The sequence below is a fragment of the Dendropsophus ebraccatus genome, chromosome 4 (genome assembly GCF_027789765.1).
Source record: "Dendropsophus ebraccatus isolate aDenEbr1 chromosome 4, aDenEbr1.pat, whole genome shotgun sequence".
Lineage (NCBI taxonomy): Eukaryota > Metazoa > Chordata > Amphibia > Anura > Hylidae > Dendropsophus > Dendropsophus ebraccatus.
In genome coordinates, this window is record NC_091457.1 from 115,486,061 (window position 1) to 115,503,445 (window position 17,385).

Sequence of the window (17,385 nt, forward strand, 5' to 3'; positions counted from 1 at the left end):
GTAGCCTTTATGGGATAATATAGACCTATACACAGCTCTTTTTGCAGGTGGGAGTCTCAGATGTATTATGTGCGCAACATGAACTTTTTAAATATTTGCTCTTTTTTTTACAGTGAAAGCAAGTCAGCCATATGGTGTTACCCACTGAAGACGATGCTGAATATGGAAAGTATCTGATGTTGTCCTGCCAACCCCTGTTATAATGAAGCGACCATCAGCCATACAATGACTCTGGATCTATAGATTCCTGCCCCAGGAACAACAGATGTTGAGTAATATCATCTACTCCGTAGAAGCCCTGGCTGGTAATCGATGGGATCCTTTCCCTTGGCTGGCTGATCTGCATCACATATATCTAGTTGTCTACAATGCCGGTTTCCATAATGGCCTCCAGTGGCATCACATCCCTCTACTGGGAAGTCTTTCCTTCGATGCCCACATGTCGGGTTTATTGCACACCAGCATACCAAGATGGGCATTTGTACGTGATGGGAGGTTGTAGCAAAACAGGACTTCCTTTGGACACAGTGGAAATGTTGGATGTGGTGTCACAAACTTGGGCCGTGTTACCATCATTGCCAACCCCGCGAGCTGGAGCAGCGGCAGTCACGGTGGGAAAACAGGTTATGGTGATCGGTGGTATGAATTATGAGCAGTGTCCATTAGCAACAGTAGAGATCTACAACAGCGATGAGGGAAAGTGGGAAAAAAAGGCTCCATTGTGCCAGCCATCCATGGGGATCAGTGCCATTGAAAAAGGTGAGATGATGCTTTATATCAATCTTGTTAATTGATGTCACAAATATGAGGGACAAAAGACTTAAAGGGGTTGGCCACTTTATAGTAAAATAGTTTAGTGTACAGTATTAATAAGTGTATTCACATTACTTACTAATAGCAGCTCCCTGTGTGCCTCATAGAGCTTAAATCAGACTGCCCTCCTCCAGGCTGTACTGTCCTACTCTGTGTTGAGTCTGTCCATAAGATGGCTAACATGGAGGAGCATGTGACCATGCCCCGCCCCCAGTGTCCTCCATAGGCATATACAGTGGACACTGTGGGCGGGGCATGGTCACATGCTCCTCCATGTCGGCCATCTTATTGACAGACATATTTTTTAGGTAGATTACATGTTTATGCCAGACTTATCTGTCTACATAAAATGTTGAGTCATTTTGCAAATGCATTACATTAACTTTTTTTTTAATGATCAGGAATAACAGCCTGTATTATACTGTACTCCAAAGCTAAACAATTCTGTTAGATGTTACTAGATACAGTCAACGCACTTAATGAGAATACAGTAGCTTCTCAGTTCTTAAACTGCTCGGTTCTTAAACTGTTTGGAACTTAAACAATATTTTCAAGGAAAGTTTGCTTTGGTTCTCAAACCCTTGCTCGGTTCTCAAACACTTTTTGGGCACCCAATCTTGAAGTACAGTAATACTACAGTATTTGAACGAATATTTACCTGGAAGTAACATTCAGAATTCAAACTGTGCTCAGTATCTAAACGTTTTTGCGAGTGTGGATCATGGGTTGTTCCTAGTGAGTTAAGAACTGGTGAGGCTTCACAGTACAGTACTGTATAAGACTGCTGGAGTGCATATACAGTGCAGTAGAAGTACAGTCAGTGCACCACCATCTCCCATCCTGTAATGTATAAGACTGCTGGAGTGCATATACAGTGCAGTAGTAGTACAGTCAGTGCACCACCATCTCCCATCCTGCACAGTACTGTGTAAGACTGCTGGAGTGCATATACAGTACAGTAGTAGTACAGTCAGTGCACCACCATCTCCCATCCTGTACTGTATAAGATTGCTGGAGTGTATATACAGTACAGTAGTAGTACAGTCAGTGCATCACCATCTCCCATCCTGCACAGTACCATATAATACTGCTGGAGTGCATATACAGTACAGTAGTAGTACAGTCAGTTCAACACCATCTCCTATTGCGTTCAGTACTGTATAAGATTGATGGAGTGCATATACAGTACAGTAGTAGTACAGTTAGTGCAACACCATCTGCCATCCTGCACAGTACTGTGTAAGACTGCTGGAGTGCATATACAGTACAGTAGTAGTACATTCAGTGCACCACCATCTCCTATCGCGTTCAGTACTGTATAAGATTGATGGAGTGCATGTACAGTAGAGCAGTAGTACAGTTAGTGCACCACCATCCCCCATCCTATACAGTACTGTATAAGATTGATGGAGTGCATGTACAGTAGAGCAGTAGTACAGTTAGTGCACCACCATCCCCCATCCTATACAGTACTGTATAAGAGTATGTGCACACTGAGTAATTTTGATGGAAACTCCGTCGGGGAATTCTCAGCTTGATCATTCTTTGGACGGGCGCGAGTGCGAGCTGAGAATTCCGCCACAGAGTTTCCGTCAAAATAACTTTGTGTGCACATACACTAAGACTGCTGGAGTGCATATACAGTACAGTAGTAGTACAGGCAGTGCACCACCATCTCCCATACATTACAGTGCTGGGGGGGGGGCACTATACAGTAAAGGATGAGTGAGGAGTTGGTGACTACTGTACTATAATTGCTGGTTTTGTTGAATGTTTCTTGGTTAAAATGTCCTGTACAGTATAGTGCTGTTCTATATTGTACAGTAGTGATTAAACTGGGCACTTTTCAATGTAATGTATGGGTACTCTATATAATTATTGGTTGTTGCTGGAATCAATTAAACACATTTACATTATTTCCTGTGGGAAAACACTGCTCGGTTCTCAGACTGCCTTCCTGAACCAATTAAGTTTGAGAACCAAGGTACCACTGTATTGTACAATGCCTGTTTTGAAGCCAACAGGTGTGTGTAGCCCATTAACTTCAATGGGAACTATACACTCACCGGCCACTTTATTAGGTACACCATGCTAGTAACGGGTTGGACCCCCTTTTGCCTTCAGAACTGCCTCCATTCTTCATGGCATAGATTTAACAAGGTGCTGGAAGCATTCCTCAGAGATTTTGGTCCATATTGACATGATGGCATCACACAGTTGCCGCAGATTTGTCGGCTGCACATCCATGATGCGAATCTCCCGTTCCACCACATCCCAAAGATGCTCTATTGGATTGAGATCTGGTGACTGTGGAGGCCATTTGAGTACAGTGAACTCATTGTCATGTTCAAGAAACCAGTCTGAGATTATTCTAGCTTTATGACATGGCGCATTATCCTGCTGAAAGTAGCCATCAGATGTTGGGTACATTGTGGTCATAAAGGGATGGACATGGTCAGCAACAATACTCAGGTAGGCTGTGGCGTTGCAACCATGCTCAATTGGTACCAAGGGGCCCAAAGAGTGCCAAGAAAATATTCCCCACACCATGACACCACCACCACCAGCCTGAACCGTTGATACAAGGCAGGATGGATCCATGCTTTCATGTTGTTGACGCCAAATTCTGACCCTACCATCCGAATGTCGCAGCAGAAATCAAGACTCATCAGACCAGGCAACGTTTTTCCAATCTTCTACTGTCCAATTTCGATGAGCTTGTGCAAATTGTAGCCTCAGTTTCCTGTTCTTAGCTGAAAGGAGTGGCACCCAGTGTGGTCTTCTGCTGCTGTAGCCCATCTGCCTCAGAGTTCGACGTACTGTGCGTTCAGAGATGCTCTTCTTCTTACCTTGGTAGTAACGGTTGGCTATTTGAGTCACTGTTGCCTTTCTATCAGCTCAAACCAGTCTGCCCATTCTCCTCTGACCTCTGGCATCAACAAGGCATTTCCGCCCACAGAACTGCCGCTCACTGGATGTTTTTTCTTTTTCGGACCATTCTCTGTAAACCCTAGAGATGGTTGTGCTTGAAAATCCCAGTAGATCAGCAGTTTCTGAAATACTCAGACCAGCCCTTCTGGCACCAACAACCATGCCACGTTCAAAGGCACTCAAATCACCTTTCTTCCCCATACTGATGCTCGGTTTGAACTGCAGGAGATTGTCTTGACCATGTCTACATGCCTAAATGCACTGAGTTGCCGCCATGTGATTAGCTGATTAGAAATTAAGTGGTAACGTGCAGTTGGACAGGTGTACCTAATAAAGTGGCCGGTGAGTGTATATAGCTAGGTACACTTTTGCATTGTTTTTTCTGTTGTTCTGCTCGGTCATTAGAGTGCAGCATGCTTGCTATTTTGTCCACTATTTGGGAGAGATCCATCGACAGAGGCTCCCAATGGTACTGCCAATACAGGTGTGAACCCAGCCTTAATATGTATGCAGTCAGCTTTCCCTGGTAAGAAGCCAGAATTTTCCCAGCTAATTCTAAGGTAGGAAGCCCTCTGCTTAAAGGTATCCTGCCACCATACAAATGCAGCACAATCTACCAGAATAGTATGAAATAGGGATAGCACCTGCAGTAAACAGGAGTTAAAAATAGAAGAATCTTTATTTGGACAACGCATTTCGAAGGGTTCAATGTTCTGTTCATCAATTCCCAACAAGGAGAGTAAAAAGCTTCCTGAAACGTATTGTCTAAAAAACTTTTAGTGCAACGATCCTGCTTACAGCAGTGCTATCTCTGTGTCACACTAGTTCCAATATCTGACTGGTGTTTAGGGAGCTGCAGCCATTGGACACTACCACCCTTGAAGTAAGGTCTCCTACTAGTGTTGTACCTGGCACCTACACAATACCTTAAATTAGTGGGTTTCTACAAATCAGGTATGAACCAATGGTTCATGATCTTGCTTATTCTCTAGTCTCTGAGTAGGACCACCCACTGGACTCTTACAGCGAAAGTACCATCCGGTGCATTTGCTTTAAGTGCAATACTCCTATGGCTGACACTAGTGCCTCTCGGCTGCATATAAAACATCAGAATTTTGTGTATGAATTGATCAAGCCACACTGCCCCATACCGCGTGCAGGTATCTGATACACATGGGTCCCTACACAAAGTCCACACTGTGCCGGTCAGTGACCACCACCCCCGCAGGCATGCACAGTCAGGGAAGGGAGGCCATGGAACGGCCCTGCGACCCCCATATGACAGGACCAGACCCAAAAATGCCACACCAGAACCCGGCCAGCACCACCGGCGGAGAAGGTCGCCCCCAAACAGCACGAGTCTGGATAAGGTATTGCGATCACCATAGCTACTGCAGATAGAATGGGACAAACAGGAGGGATTAAAACCATGTGCACTCAGGTGTCTCCTGCTGATTGCGGTCATGTGGGTCTCACCAGGAGGAGTGCAAAAACACTGAAAAAGAAAGAAAGCAAAATGCAATACAAGAGAGAAAAGAGCGCTGCACCTCACACCTATGGCTGACGCTAGTGCCTCTCGGCTGCATAAAAAAACATCAGAATTTTGTGTATGAATTGATCACCTGTGTACATAAGGGGAGGATCTCCTAGTATTCTCCCATTCTACCTGCAGAGGAATGGAGAGAGAGGTAAGAGCTTGTTCACGCTTGTGTTGCTTGGCGTCCACTTTTTTCGCCGGTGGCGCCTGCGGGGTCCGGGGGGGCCTTTAGGGTCTGGTCCTGTGACAATGGGGTTGCAGGGCCATTCCGTGGCCCCCCTTCTCTGCTTGCGCACGTTTTGCGGGGATTGTGGTCGCTGACCGCCACAGTGATGTTTTTTGGTTAGGGACTCATGTGTATCAGAAGACCTGCACGTGGTACAGGAGGTAATATGGTTTGGCTAAATTATATACTAACTTCTGATGTTGGTTTTAAATCTAGCTGAATAAGCTTTCGTGTCAGCCATGGGTGCGATGTGCAGCCATTTCTGTCTTTTTGGCTTGTGCATTTGCTTTAAGTATTGCCAATGTATACAAAAGCCCCGGAACGGGGAAGCCGTTTCCGCGGTCCTCTTTTTGAACTGTGGCCCAGGTTCCGTGTACGGCGCCATTCTATTCACGGGCACTGGTCCAGGAGTGAAGCACTGGAGGTACCGCTGGCTGCCCGCAGTGGAAGGAAACCCCCACCCCCTCTATGACGCGGCCCAATTACAATCAATGGAGCCGCGTCATACAGGGGCCTGGTGCTCTTGAATAGAACAGTGCCGTACACGGGGATTGGGCTGCGGTTAAAAAAAAGGCCGCAGCATCGGCTTCCCTGCGTCAGCGCCGTTCTATCCATGGACAATATTTAAAGCAAATGTACCCTCATAATTAGCCCATTTATGCCCAGAATAAGCAAAGATTTCAGTTTATAAAATCCTCTGACTCTTTTCCCCCAGCATGATCTATCAATTTGCTCATCTCCTTCTACTCGATAACATGCTGATGCTCAGACTGCTCGTTCAATATGACAGGAGCCCTTTAACTGGAGGGATTCTGATAGCACTTTTGAGTAGGATGCGTGATGTTTATGGGGGTGCTCTGTTTGCAATATCAATAGGTCGAATCTCCCCCCTAAACATTTTTAAGTTTAATTTGCCAAAGTGTTTTTATCCAGACATCACAGTTGTCGTTCACCTTGATCTGAACAGACGGGCAAAAGTCAAATATTGTCCTTGGTACAAATGTCGTCTCCGGTCTTTTCATCATCAGGATTCATTAATTCCGTCCCAAATGTCAGTCGCCTAATTACCAATTTAAACAATTGATCTTTAAAACGCCAGAAGAAACAAAGAATCCTCCCAAATGCAGACTTCATTGCTGACTTCCGACGAGCACCTAATAGCTGACACAATAACTAATTAAAATGTCTTGTAACAACAGATGATTAATGATGAAGTTTTCGCGCTGTCAGTCACCGGAGACGCCGAAGAAAAGCTGAGCTTCTATGATAAAATGTACACAAAAAATAAACAGGCGCGGATTGTTGCCTTGGCAACCGAGCTGAGAGTTGCCATGGAGCCTCTTGCACATACATTATACTGACCTGAGTATAATTAGTCTGGATACCGTGTGTCTTATTAACCTTTCCAAAGGCTAAGGATGGGTCACTTCCATGACAGCTTTCTCTTGCTTGTTGTATGAACTGATATTAGTAGCAAATATGTAGCTTCTAATTTTTGGAAATGGGAAACAGTTACTGGTATATCACATTTTCTCCATTGCAAGAACATTACCAGTGCCCCCACAAGTGCCAGTCAAGGCAATGACAGCCACAAAGTGCCCATACCAAACAAAGGTACCTACCACGGTCTCCCTATAATAATGATAGCTCCATTACTCTGACAGGTGGCTCTTACATGTGGTTGTTAGCCTGCGGCAGTCAGGTGGGTTGAAACATTGCAGCCAGCACCTGCAGTTGCCACTTCAAGCAGCATAATCTGCCTGCCGGTCACAAATATTAGGAAATCTCCAGACTCAGGGCTACCTGTTAGCGTACGGCATATAATTACCGGTAGCCTTAGGCTATGTTCACACGCTGTATAAGACCGTCTGGGATAAACCTCCATTTTATTGAATTGGGATACGGGTGCACACGGATGTGCCTGCATCCCAATTCAATAGAATTAAGGTGTATCTCTGCTGGTACTGCAGTACTGGCTGGGATAAACTTCACTGACCTCGGCTGTTCTGTGACCCAATTCACCATTGAACACAATGGAGAGTGCAGCCGGAGCCGCACACTCCATTGTGTGACCTGTCAGGGATGTGTAGCCACTATTCAATGAATATTGGCCGCACAAAACTGACGTCAGTTTTCGCTGCGGCCGCTAGGGATCCTGGCCGGAGTGTATACTATGTGTATACACTCCGGTCGGGATCCCATTGATACCATAGTGCATAATACAAAACTTATTTTGTGTGAACATAGCTTTAGGAAGCCCTGGAAAAGGGCTATAGGCTGTATCCATGTTATCCAGACAGCCTTTTTCTACCACCGGTAATCAAATACAGAGCATTCAGGTTTGAACAGGTGCTCGAGGTTCGCTCATCTTTACTATAGTCCTTAGTGGTTACAGTGTCTACAGTGGTCCCATCAGTCCTTCGAGAATCCTCTAGGCTAGCACAGCAGAAAGGCAGTAGCATCAATGGTATTGGGAATTAGCTGCCGGGTTAATACATTACCTGTCCTCGCTCCCACCTGCTTCTCCGGCTCCCAGGTCACTGGCGCACTGAAACAGTGACTGCAGCGAGATAGCGCACTGATTGGCTGAGCGGGGTGCCAGTCAGTGTCGGACTGGCCCACCAGAGTACCAGAGGATCCTCCGGTGGGTCCCCAGCTTTAGAACCTGCACTAACACTGACTGACATGTTGTTTGTCTCAGGTTCTTCATTGGTGGGCCCCCAGGATCATTTCCTCTGGTGGGCCCCAGGTACCCCAATCCAACACTGGTGCCAGTAACCCGGGAGCCTGAGAAGCAGGTGGGAGCGCAAACAGGTAATGTATTAGCTTGTTAAATCCTGGCAGCTGCTGGCTTAATAAGGCAGTGGCTACATTCTCACTGTGGAATGAAAAATTTACTGTGAGAATGCAGACCCATAGGCAGGGGCGTAGCTAATGTCTCCTGGGCCCTGGTGCGAGAGGCCAACTTGGGCCCCCCCCCCCCCTCCTTTCACGACCAAGTGATGCTATTGTTGTGTGTGTGTGTGTGTGTGTGTATATATATATATATATATATATATACACACACAGTGGTGCCTTGGATTATGAGCATAATTCGTTCCAGGACCGTGCTTGTAATCCAAATCCACTCTTAAACCAAAGCAAATTTTCCTATAAGAAATCATGTAAATGCAGACAATTGGTTCCGCACCCCAAATATATTTATTATTCTGTACTGTACAGTAATGGAGAGGATGGGAAACACAAGGGCTGACAGAGACTGCAGGGAGCATGAAGGAATGAGCAGGGCAGATGTGGGCACATACATGCAGCACTCTCTGTCCGGGGAGAGAGGGGTTACAGCTATGGAGAGATTACCCCCCCACACACAGTCCTGTCCCCTGATGTAAGCCCCAGCCTGAAGGGGATCTGCTATGATTTGGAAGGTGTTTAGAGTACAGTGCTGTAGACCCCACTATGCAGGCCATGCCCCTTCTCCACTCGCGCTCCCACCCAATACAGGAAGTTCTTAAACCAAAGCAATGTTCTTAAACCAAGTCACAATTTTGAAAAACTGTGAGCTCTTAAACCAAAACGCTCTTAAACGAAGTTACTCTTAAACCAAGGTACCACTGTATGTATATATATATATATATATATATATATATATATATATATATATATATATACACACACACACACACCAAGACAGATATTACCTATTACCGCCATACTGTTACCGACCAAATCCTGTATACTGAGACCAATATTACCAGTAATACCAGTATATAGGGAGGAAACATTACCGCCACACCACAACCACTACCATCACCACCATATTGTTACTGACCAAATCCAGTACACTAAATCACCTCATCCAGTCATATAGAGGTGGCCCCAGCTCCACACAGGTCCTGTACACCATATACATTACAGTGCAGTTATATCAGGTGACTCACAGGAGACGTCTTTTCTGATCGGAGTTCTTTCCTTTTCATCATCTTCTCCATCTGTCCTGGGCCGTTATGAGAACTTCTCCGAGCCACGAATCCACAGAATCTGCCAGACAAACATATTAGGCTCCTTATACTGGCACCATCCTCATCTCTCTACACACTGCACATCTGTACTGTCCCCTTTACACCCTCATTTAGTGGGTAGCCCTGACTCTATGTGACCTCCTAATAATATATGCCCCCCTCTGTGTATTCCCTCTCCCCCTATGTTGCCCCCCCAAATAGATGGCCCCCTCCCTTATAGATGGCCCCCTCTACCCCCTCCCTTATAGATGGCCCCCTCTACCCCCTCCCTTATAGATGGCCCCCTCTACCCCCTCCCTTATAGATGGCCCCCTATACCCCCTCCCTTATAGATGGCCCCCTCTCTCCTCACCCTCCCTTATAGATGGCCCCCTCTCTCCTCACCCTCCCTTATGGATGGTCCCCTCTCCCCCCACCCTCCCTTATAGATGGTCCCCTTCCCCCCCCCTCCCTTATAGATGGTCCCCTTCCCCCCCCTCCCTTATAGATGGTCCCCTTCCTCCCTCCCTTATAGATGGTCCCCTTCCCCCCCCTCCCTTATAGATGGTCCCCTTTCCCCCCCTTTATAGATGGTCCCCTTCCTCCCTCCCTTATAGATGGTCCCCTTCCCCCCCCCACCCTCATAGATGGCCCCCCTCTTTCCCCCCACCCTCATAGATGGCCCCTCTTTCCCCCCACCCTCATAGATGGCCCCCTCCTTCCCCCCACCCTCATAGATGGCCCCCTCTTTCCCCCCACCCTCATAGATGGCCCCCTCCTTTCCCCCCACCCTCATAGATGCCCCCTCCTTTCCCCCCACCTTCATAGATGGCCCCCTCCTTCCCCCCCCACCCTCATAGATGCCCCCCTCCTTTCCCCCCACCCTCATAAATGCCCCCCCTCCTTTCCCCCCACCTTCATAGATGCCCCCCTCCTTTCCCCCCACCCTCATAGATGGCCCCCTCCTTTCCCCCCACCCTCATAGATGGCCCCCTCTTTCCCCCCACCCTCATAGATGCCCCCCTCCTTCCCCCCCACCCTCATAGATGCCCCCCTCCTTTCCCCCCACCCTCATAGATGCCCCCCTCTTTCCCCCCACCCTCATAGATGCCCCCCTCCTTTCCCCCCACCCTCATAGATGCCCCCCTCCTTTCCCCCCACCCTCATAGATGCCCCCCTCCTTTCCCCCCACCCTCATAGATGGCCCCCTCCTTTCCCCCCACCCTCATAGATGGCCCCCTCCTTTCCCCCTCCTTTCCCCCCACCCTCATAGATGGCCCCCTCCTTTCCCCCCACCCTCATAGATGGCCCCCTCCTTTCCCCCCACCCTCATAGATGGCCCCCTCCTTTCCCCCCACCCTCATAGATGGCCCCCTCCTTTCCCCCCACCCTCATAGATGGCCCCCTCCTTTCCCCCTCCTTTCCCCCCACCCGTACAGGCTGATAAAAAAAACAAAACTTAACTCACCTGACATCGCGCTCCCACGTTGATTCTCACTCCTCCTGGTCTGTCCCCGGCTGCTGCGCGGCTGCCGGGGGTGTCGCGTCTTATCCCCGGCAGCGCGCGCATCCCAGAACTCCCTGCGCGCCGGAAACCGGAAGTCAGGGCCCAAGGCGCGCAGGGAGTTCTGGGATGCGCGCGCTGCCGGGGGTAAGACGCGACACCCCCGGCAGCCGCGCAGCAGCCGGGGAAAGACGGAGCCAGACTCTTGTGACCGCAAGCAAAACAATGCTTGCGGTCACAAGAGTGATTGATCGGGGGGCCCCGCGGGCCCCCCTTGTGGCGGGCCCGGTCGCGGCGGCGACCCCCGCGACCACGGTGGCTACGCCACTGCCCATAGGCCATGACAGGCCAGAGTATCGCAGCATATTTTTCTGTGAACCTGCAGAGTGAAATCTGCGGCAAGCTCTGTGTGTGAACGCACCTGAAGTCACAGTATATGTCATACATGTTTTATAATTATAAAGTCCCATCTCTGGTGTTGCAATGCTGGAGATTGCAAGGATTATGTAGATTTTTAAGTGAGTTGTTTAATGCTACCTCCCCAATTTCCATTACAGAAATATTATATTGTTCTAGAGATGTGACCTGCATTTATTGGGAATATATGGCGTCTCCTGGGGATCTGCCATAAATAAGGTGGGAATATACTTTTAACACAGAGATTTGTTCTTCTGTAGCTGCTCTCTAATAGATGAAAGACCTAATGTCTTCCTTTAAACCAGACAACTCTTTTTAGTTTGCCAAATGGACTGTCAAGGGTTAATGGCACTGTTTTACCGTTCACTTTCCTTTTTTTCAGTCCATTGGGCTTTGAGGTTTGAATCTCTTTGCTTTGTGTTTCTGTACATACATGACATTCATCTCTCTCAATCCGCTGAGGCATTTGGCTTTTTTGATGTCAGCTAAGATATAAGATAGAAAATGATGGTTTTACTTCTGCGAGCAAAATGTCAGGATAAATTAGAGCACACTGGGTGACCAGACCAGCGGGAATCAGCAATCGGCTGGGTACACAGACATACTAGCACCTCAGCCTCTTTGTCTCATGCGATATGTGTCTGCAGCCTTCCATGAAAATACGCCAAGAACGCCAACATCGACAGGCAGAACGAACATACTGTCTGCTGGAAATGTTATCAAAACAAATGACTAGGAAGGGATGAAATAACCCAAAGATATAGAGACAGGCAGATGGCACAAGCTAACAAATGTGCTAATTAGATGTCCTGCATTGTCATTATTGGTAGGAGTCCATACACATCTGACAGTGAAGAAGACACTATTAGCCAGAATGGAGAGTGTCTACAAAGAACGTCTCTTGCTCTGGAGGACCTGGCATGTCCATGCATTATATAGCAAACCTATTGATTTCACTGATAACTGTGTAATGCTCTATTTGTCCTGTGGGGGTGCTGCAGGGAGATTTAACAGCTGCTGCCAATAAAAGCTGATCTTTAGGAATCTCAACATCAGGATTACCTGTGATTATATTGTCTGGACGGCCTTATAAGTAATGTCTTTTATATATAGTGTTTTCTGTTTTATAGAGTTTTTATAGGGATTTTTCTGTTTTATAGGGATTTTTCAAAACTGGCATATCTGTACACTGGTCTGGTCTTACCTAAATCCCCGCCCCCATGGCACATACTTCTCAATAGATCCAGCATATTATGGGAGCCATGCAAGCATAAATCATAGTAGGTTACTTAGTATATTGTGTCCCTCCCTGGTGGGTGAGCAGGGCATGGATCAGCAAAAAGTTAAAAATGTTTGTGCAAACCAACTTGGTTGCGTTAAAAATTTACAACACCTATGTAAGCCTGGTGCGGCAATGATAGAGTCCGCCTATGCCTCTGCATTTTTTAAGAAATAAAGGCCATTCTCCATAATTCCTCTAGAACTGTAGACAGCTACTTTGGGATAATTACATCACGTACTTGACTATCAAACGCTCTTTTATTATAAGGTGAAATCAATTGTCTTAGGAAATACATAATGCACGGTCACGTTAGGATGTTCCCAGTTCAGGCCATATGCTTGTAAGGCTTTTCAATAGAGGGTTAAGTGCAGTTAATCTGTATGGACTCAGCTGGAATATCTGTGAGAATTTCATTATCAGGCATGGTGGAGACAGAAAGGGACACTGACGACAATGCGTCTCTGCCAGCTATATTAAGGCCCTATTCCCTATTCGACATCGGCCGCTACGGACGATAATCGTCCGGTCGAATATAGTGCAACGATCAGCCGACATCGTTCATGTCGGCTGATCGTTGCATTCGCTTGTTTTTCAACATGTTGAAAAACAAGCGACTGATACAGCAACGATCTGCTGCCGTCGCTCCGTTGAATAGGAGCATCGGCAACAGACACTGCTGTAGCCTATGGGCTGCCCGGACGATCAGCGATCACCCGGAAGCCCCCCCGCAGCTCCCCGCCGCCCCCTCCCGCACTCACCCGCTCGCTGCAGCCGCGCTGAATAGCGGCGGCAGCGAGCGTGGAACGAGGAGCAAACGAGTGCTGAGAGCTGAGACCCGTGAAATAGGGCCATTAGACATGCCATGAGTTATGTTTTCTTTTCTTTTTTTATTTTGCGCTTGAAAATAATCTCAGCTGGGGCCTCCGGGTTCTTTTACTATAGGTGATCTGCATCTACAGTTGGTTACATGTGTTAGGTTCAGATCATTGAAAGAAAGAATGGAAAGGGTGAAGCTTAAATTAATAGGAGTCTCATTCTGGGGCTGTTTCCATTCAAAGGCAGCACAGCCTGCAGTTTGTTTTTACCATGCTATTTGGGTAATATCTTAAGTTGTAAGGGTATCAGGGGCAGCAGTAGGTGTAGTACTAGGCAAAGAGCAGGATGGTGCAGTTTAAGGGGCAACAGGATGTTAGTTTTGTGTGTAGACTGGAGAATAGATAGGGAGAGTTCTTGAAAAGTGAAGAGCCAAGATGGGAGATCTCTTCCTGGCAGGTATTAGTACTGTGGTCATTTATATCGTCTGTGAAATGCCTTTGTAGAACTTTATAGTAAGCATCTCTGTGGTTGGAAAAACATGCATTACCTGTGTGGGTAGTCCAGTCATGCCTCAGATGTTGCTGAACCTCAAGCACCCCCTTAGGGTGCATTCACACGTACATAATCCACAGCAGATCCGCAGCAGATTTGATGTTGTGTTCAGTTATTTAGTTACATTGATATCTGGGCCATCAAATCTGCTGCGGACCGTGTACGTGTGAATGCACCCTTAAAGGGATTTTCCAGCGCTACAAAAACATGGCCACTTTCTTCCAGAGACAGCCTTACTCTTGTCTCCAGCTTGGGCGGGGTTTTGCTGCTCAGTTCCATTGAAGTGAATGGAGCTTAATTGCAAACCGCACCTGACCAGGAGACAAGAGTCGTGCTGTCTCTGAAAGAAAGTGGCCATGTTTTTGTAGCACTGGATAACCCCTTTAAAGAGTATTTCAATATAAATCGGGCAGCAAATGTAATCTAGGACCGCAATGCTGCGGCTGATGACAACATACCCCCCCCCCCCCCCAATGTTTAGAGGTATCTTCAGCCTCCCCTGCACAGTGCAGGATACTATGTACAGAATGATACCTGTTTCAGTGCGGCTGCCGCCAGGATAGATAAAAAAGTGTTCCCAGTGCAGTTAATGCATAGTCACGTTGCCATGGAGTCTCCAGGGAGACAAGTGATTAAAATTAGATCCGATCTTCTGTTGTGTTTGTAGTATTTACGTGCAGACTAAAGGGGGCTAGGACCAAGGTAGGGGGGCGGCAGAATTACAAAGCTGTCTCGGCCAGAGCATGAGAGAGATTTGTCTGTGTGGCACTATACCCAATTACAAGATAAAAAGTTACCCCGCATGTCCATGGCACTGTGCCCAAGAGTGTGATCTATGTATATTTTGGGGTGTGTTATGATCTTAATAGTTGTACCTTGTCTGAATAGAGGAATATATATTACGCTAATCAACAATCCTGATTAATATTGGACAAACATGGATTTTTGACCAAAGGGTGCCATGTTGTCCTAGCAAATGTTTTTTTTGGAAGATATCATGTGCGGCTAAAAATGAGCACAGATGTTGACTTTTAGTTAAAGACTTCAGTGCAATACAGTTAAAGTAGTAAACAGCTTACTAGGTGAAGTAAGAGTTAAGAGAAGAAGTGTAGCTTGACTAAGAAGAGGTATACGGGCCATCTTTGGGACCTTGTCTAAGTAGTAGTGTAGTAATGTACTGTCTGGATAGCATAGAATGTGACTTAGTGCAGTCATTTTCAACCAGTGTGCCGCGACACATGGTCGGGTGTGCCACGGGGAAAGTTCCCCAAACTATAGTGCCCCTGTGAAACAGGAGAAAACAATGGGGGAGAGAAACCTGGGGTTGTGGGAGAGAAACAGCGGAGAGAAGCAGGGGGGAGAGAAGTTTGGTGGAGAGAAGCACAGGAGAGGAGCATGGGGGAGAGAAGCACAGGAGAGAAGCAGGGGGGAGAAGAAAACAGGCCCAGGTTTCACAGAGTGAGTATAAATACATTTAGAATCTATATTATTAACTATATGTATAATATGTACTGTTTTAGTGTCATTTTGTGCCATTTCGGTTGGTGGTGTCCCCCGGGATTTTTTAAGTATAAAAACTGTGCCACGGCTCAAAAAAGGTTGAATATCACTGACTTAGTGTACTGTGGAGAATCCTCATACTCACAGTTAGAAGTAAACTTTAGTTAGAAGAAGACCCCCTTTTGCCAAACCAGTTTGGAAACTGCGGGGTTTGGTAGGACGAGTCCCAGGCTTGAACAACTGGGCGAAGCAAACTCCTCAAGACTTCTCAAGGTAGTTGAGCGGTGATCAGTAGGATACATCAGCTTAGGCTCTTTGTTTTACTGGGGATCAGTCCCTTGACCTTTATAGATTGATAGACTTTAACCAGGTGGTATAAGACTTAGTGCACACCAGTACCGTAACACTACACTTACAATCTAAAAGATACATCGATTTAGACAGGTCAGTGGGAATGACTTGACTGTTCCAGTGGTCCATAGCCCTCAACACACTTTATGTGTCCTTTATTTTGCTCCAGGATGTGGAATTTGCACTTCTGCCAGTAGGGGGTACCAAGTCACTGTCTAAGAGTGGTCTTGGTGTGGGTAATGGCTGGCCAGGCAAGTCATATAGCCCCAGTGCCATGCAACTGGAAACAAGCAGAGGTGGAATGGTTGCCAGTGTGGGTAGAACAGTTATCGCAGGTGGCACAGGTTAGGTGTGAGCAGATGTGTCATGGCAGGTGGCACAGGAGGATACACACAGGTCAGAGAGAGGCAACATCAATAGAACAGGCACAGGATAATAGATCAGGCACAAAAGACCTTTGCTATGCAAAATTATGCTATTGAGACAGGGGTGAGCTGACATGAAAGCCTTATAGGACAACTGTGGTGATTTTTTTTCAGCTCCTAAGCAAGCTGTCAGTCATTTGAAGTGGAAGGGAAGTGTAATTTTTTTTTTTTTTTTTTTTTTTGCTGGAGTTCCTTTTTAAATAAGTAGTCCCAGACAGGGATAGTTGAGAGGACAAAATAGGAGTGCTGTCCCTTTAAGTTTCAGGAAGAGCATGCATGTGCACCCTATGGACTGGGCCAGGATCTGCAGTCACAGAAAAGGACGCAGGCGGAACTTTGCCTGTGGGTGCTGACTGCTTGAGTATAGTTGGAATCTATTTATTAGAGATGAGCGAGTACTGCTTGATCGAGTAGGTATTCGATGGAATAGTACACTATTCAAAATACTTGTTTTTGAGTATTTGACCAAAAATGCTGTAAAAATTCAATTTCCCTCCCACCTTCCCTGGTGTTTTTTTCAACCAACAACTATGCGGGGGGGGGGGGGGGGGGGGCGGGGTTGGGGTGCTTAGGCACTAGGAGCACAGAGGCAGAGAGAAAAAAAGCATATACATTCATTGTCTGGCTAAACCATGTGACCTTCAGAGCACCCCGGCATGCTTTCCCTGCTGTCCCAATTGCATTCCACAGGTGTTTGCATCATTTTCTAAGGTGTCATGGTGGACTTGGAAAAGTCACAAGCATTTTCCCACAGACTTAAATGGGGTTCGATATTCGATCGAATTTAGTCGAGCATATCGGTCTACTCAAATCAAATTTCGAATTTTCAAATATTTCACTACTCGCTCAACTCTACTATCTATCTATCTATCTATCTATCTATCTATCTATCTATCTATCTATCTATCTATCTATCCCTGTCTATAATTGTACAATTGAGCAGCTGTAGTAAGGTAGTAGATAATTGAAAGTCATCTGAAGGTAAAATCGCCTCCTTTCTTGACAATGCACAATTACATTTTGTTTAGCCCAT

General features: G+C 46.6%; 1 protein-coding gene across 1 annotated transcript in view; it reads left to right on the forward strand.

Moving 5' to 3' along the window:
- KLHDC8B (kelch domain containing 8B) overlaps positions 1-17,385 on the forward strand; it is a 107,295-nt gene that overhangs the window by 24,358 nt on the left and 65,552 nt on the right. The window contains exon 3 of the mRNA XM_069966807.1: positions 114-759. Coding sequence (XP_069822908.1) covers positions 369-759 — 391 coding nt within the window. The 5' untranslated portion in view covers positions 114-368. The remainder of the gene's footprint in view (positions 1-113; positions 760-17,385) is intronic.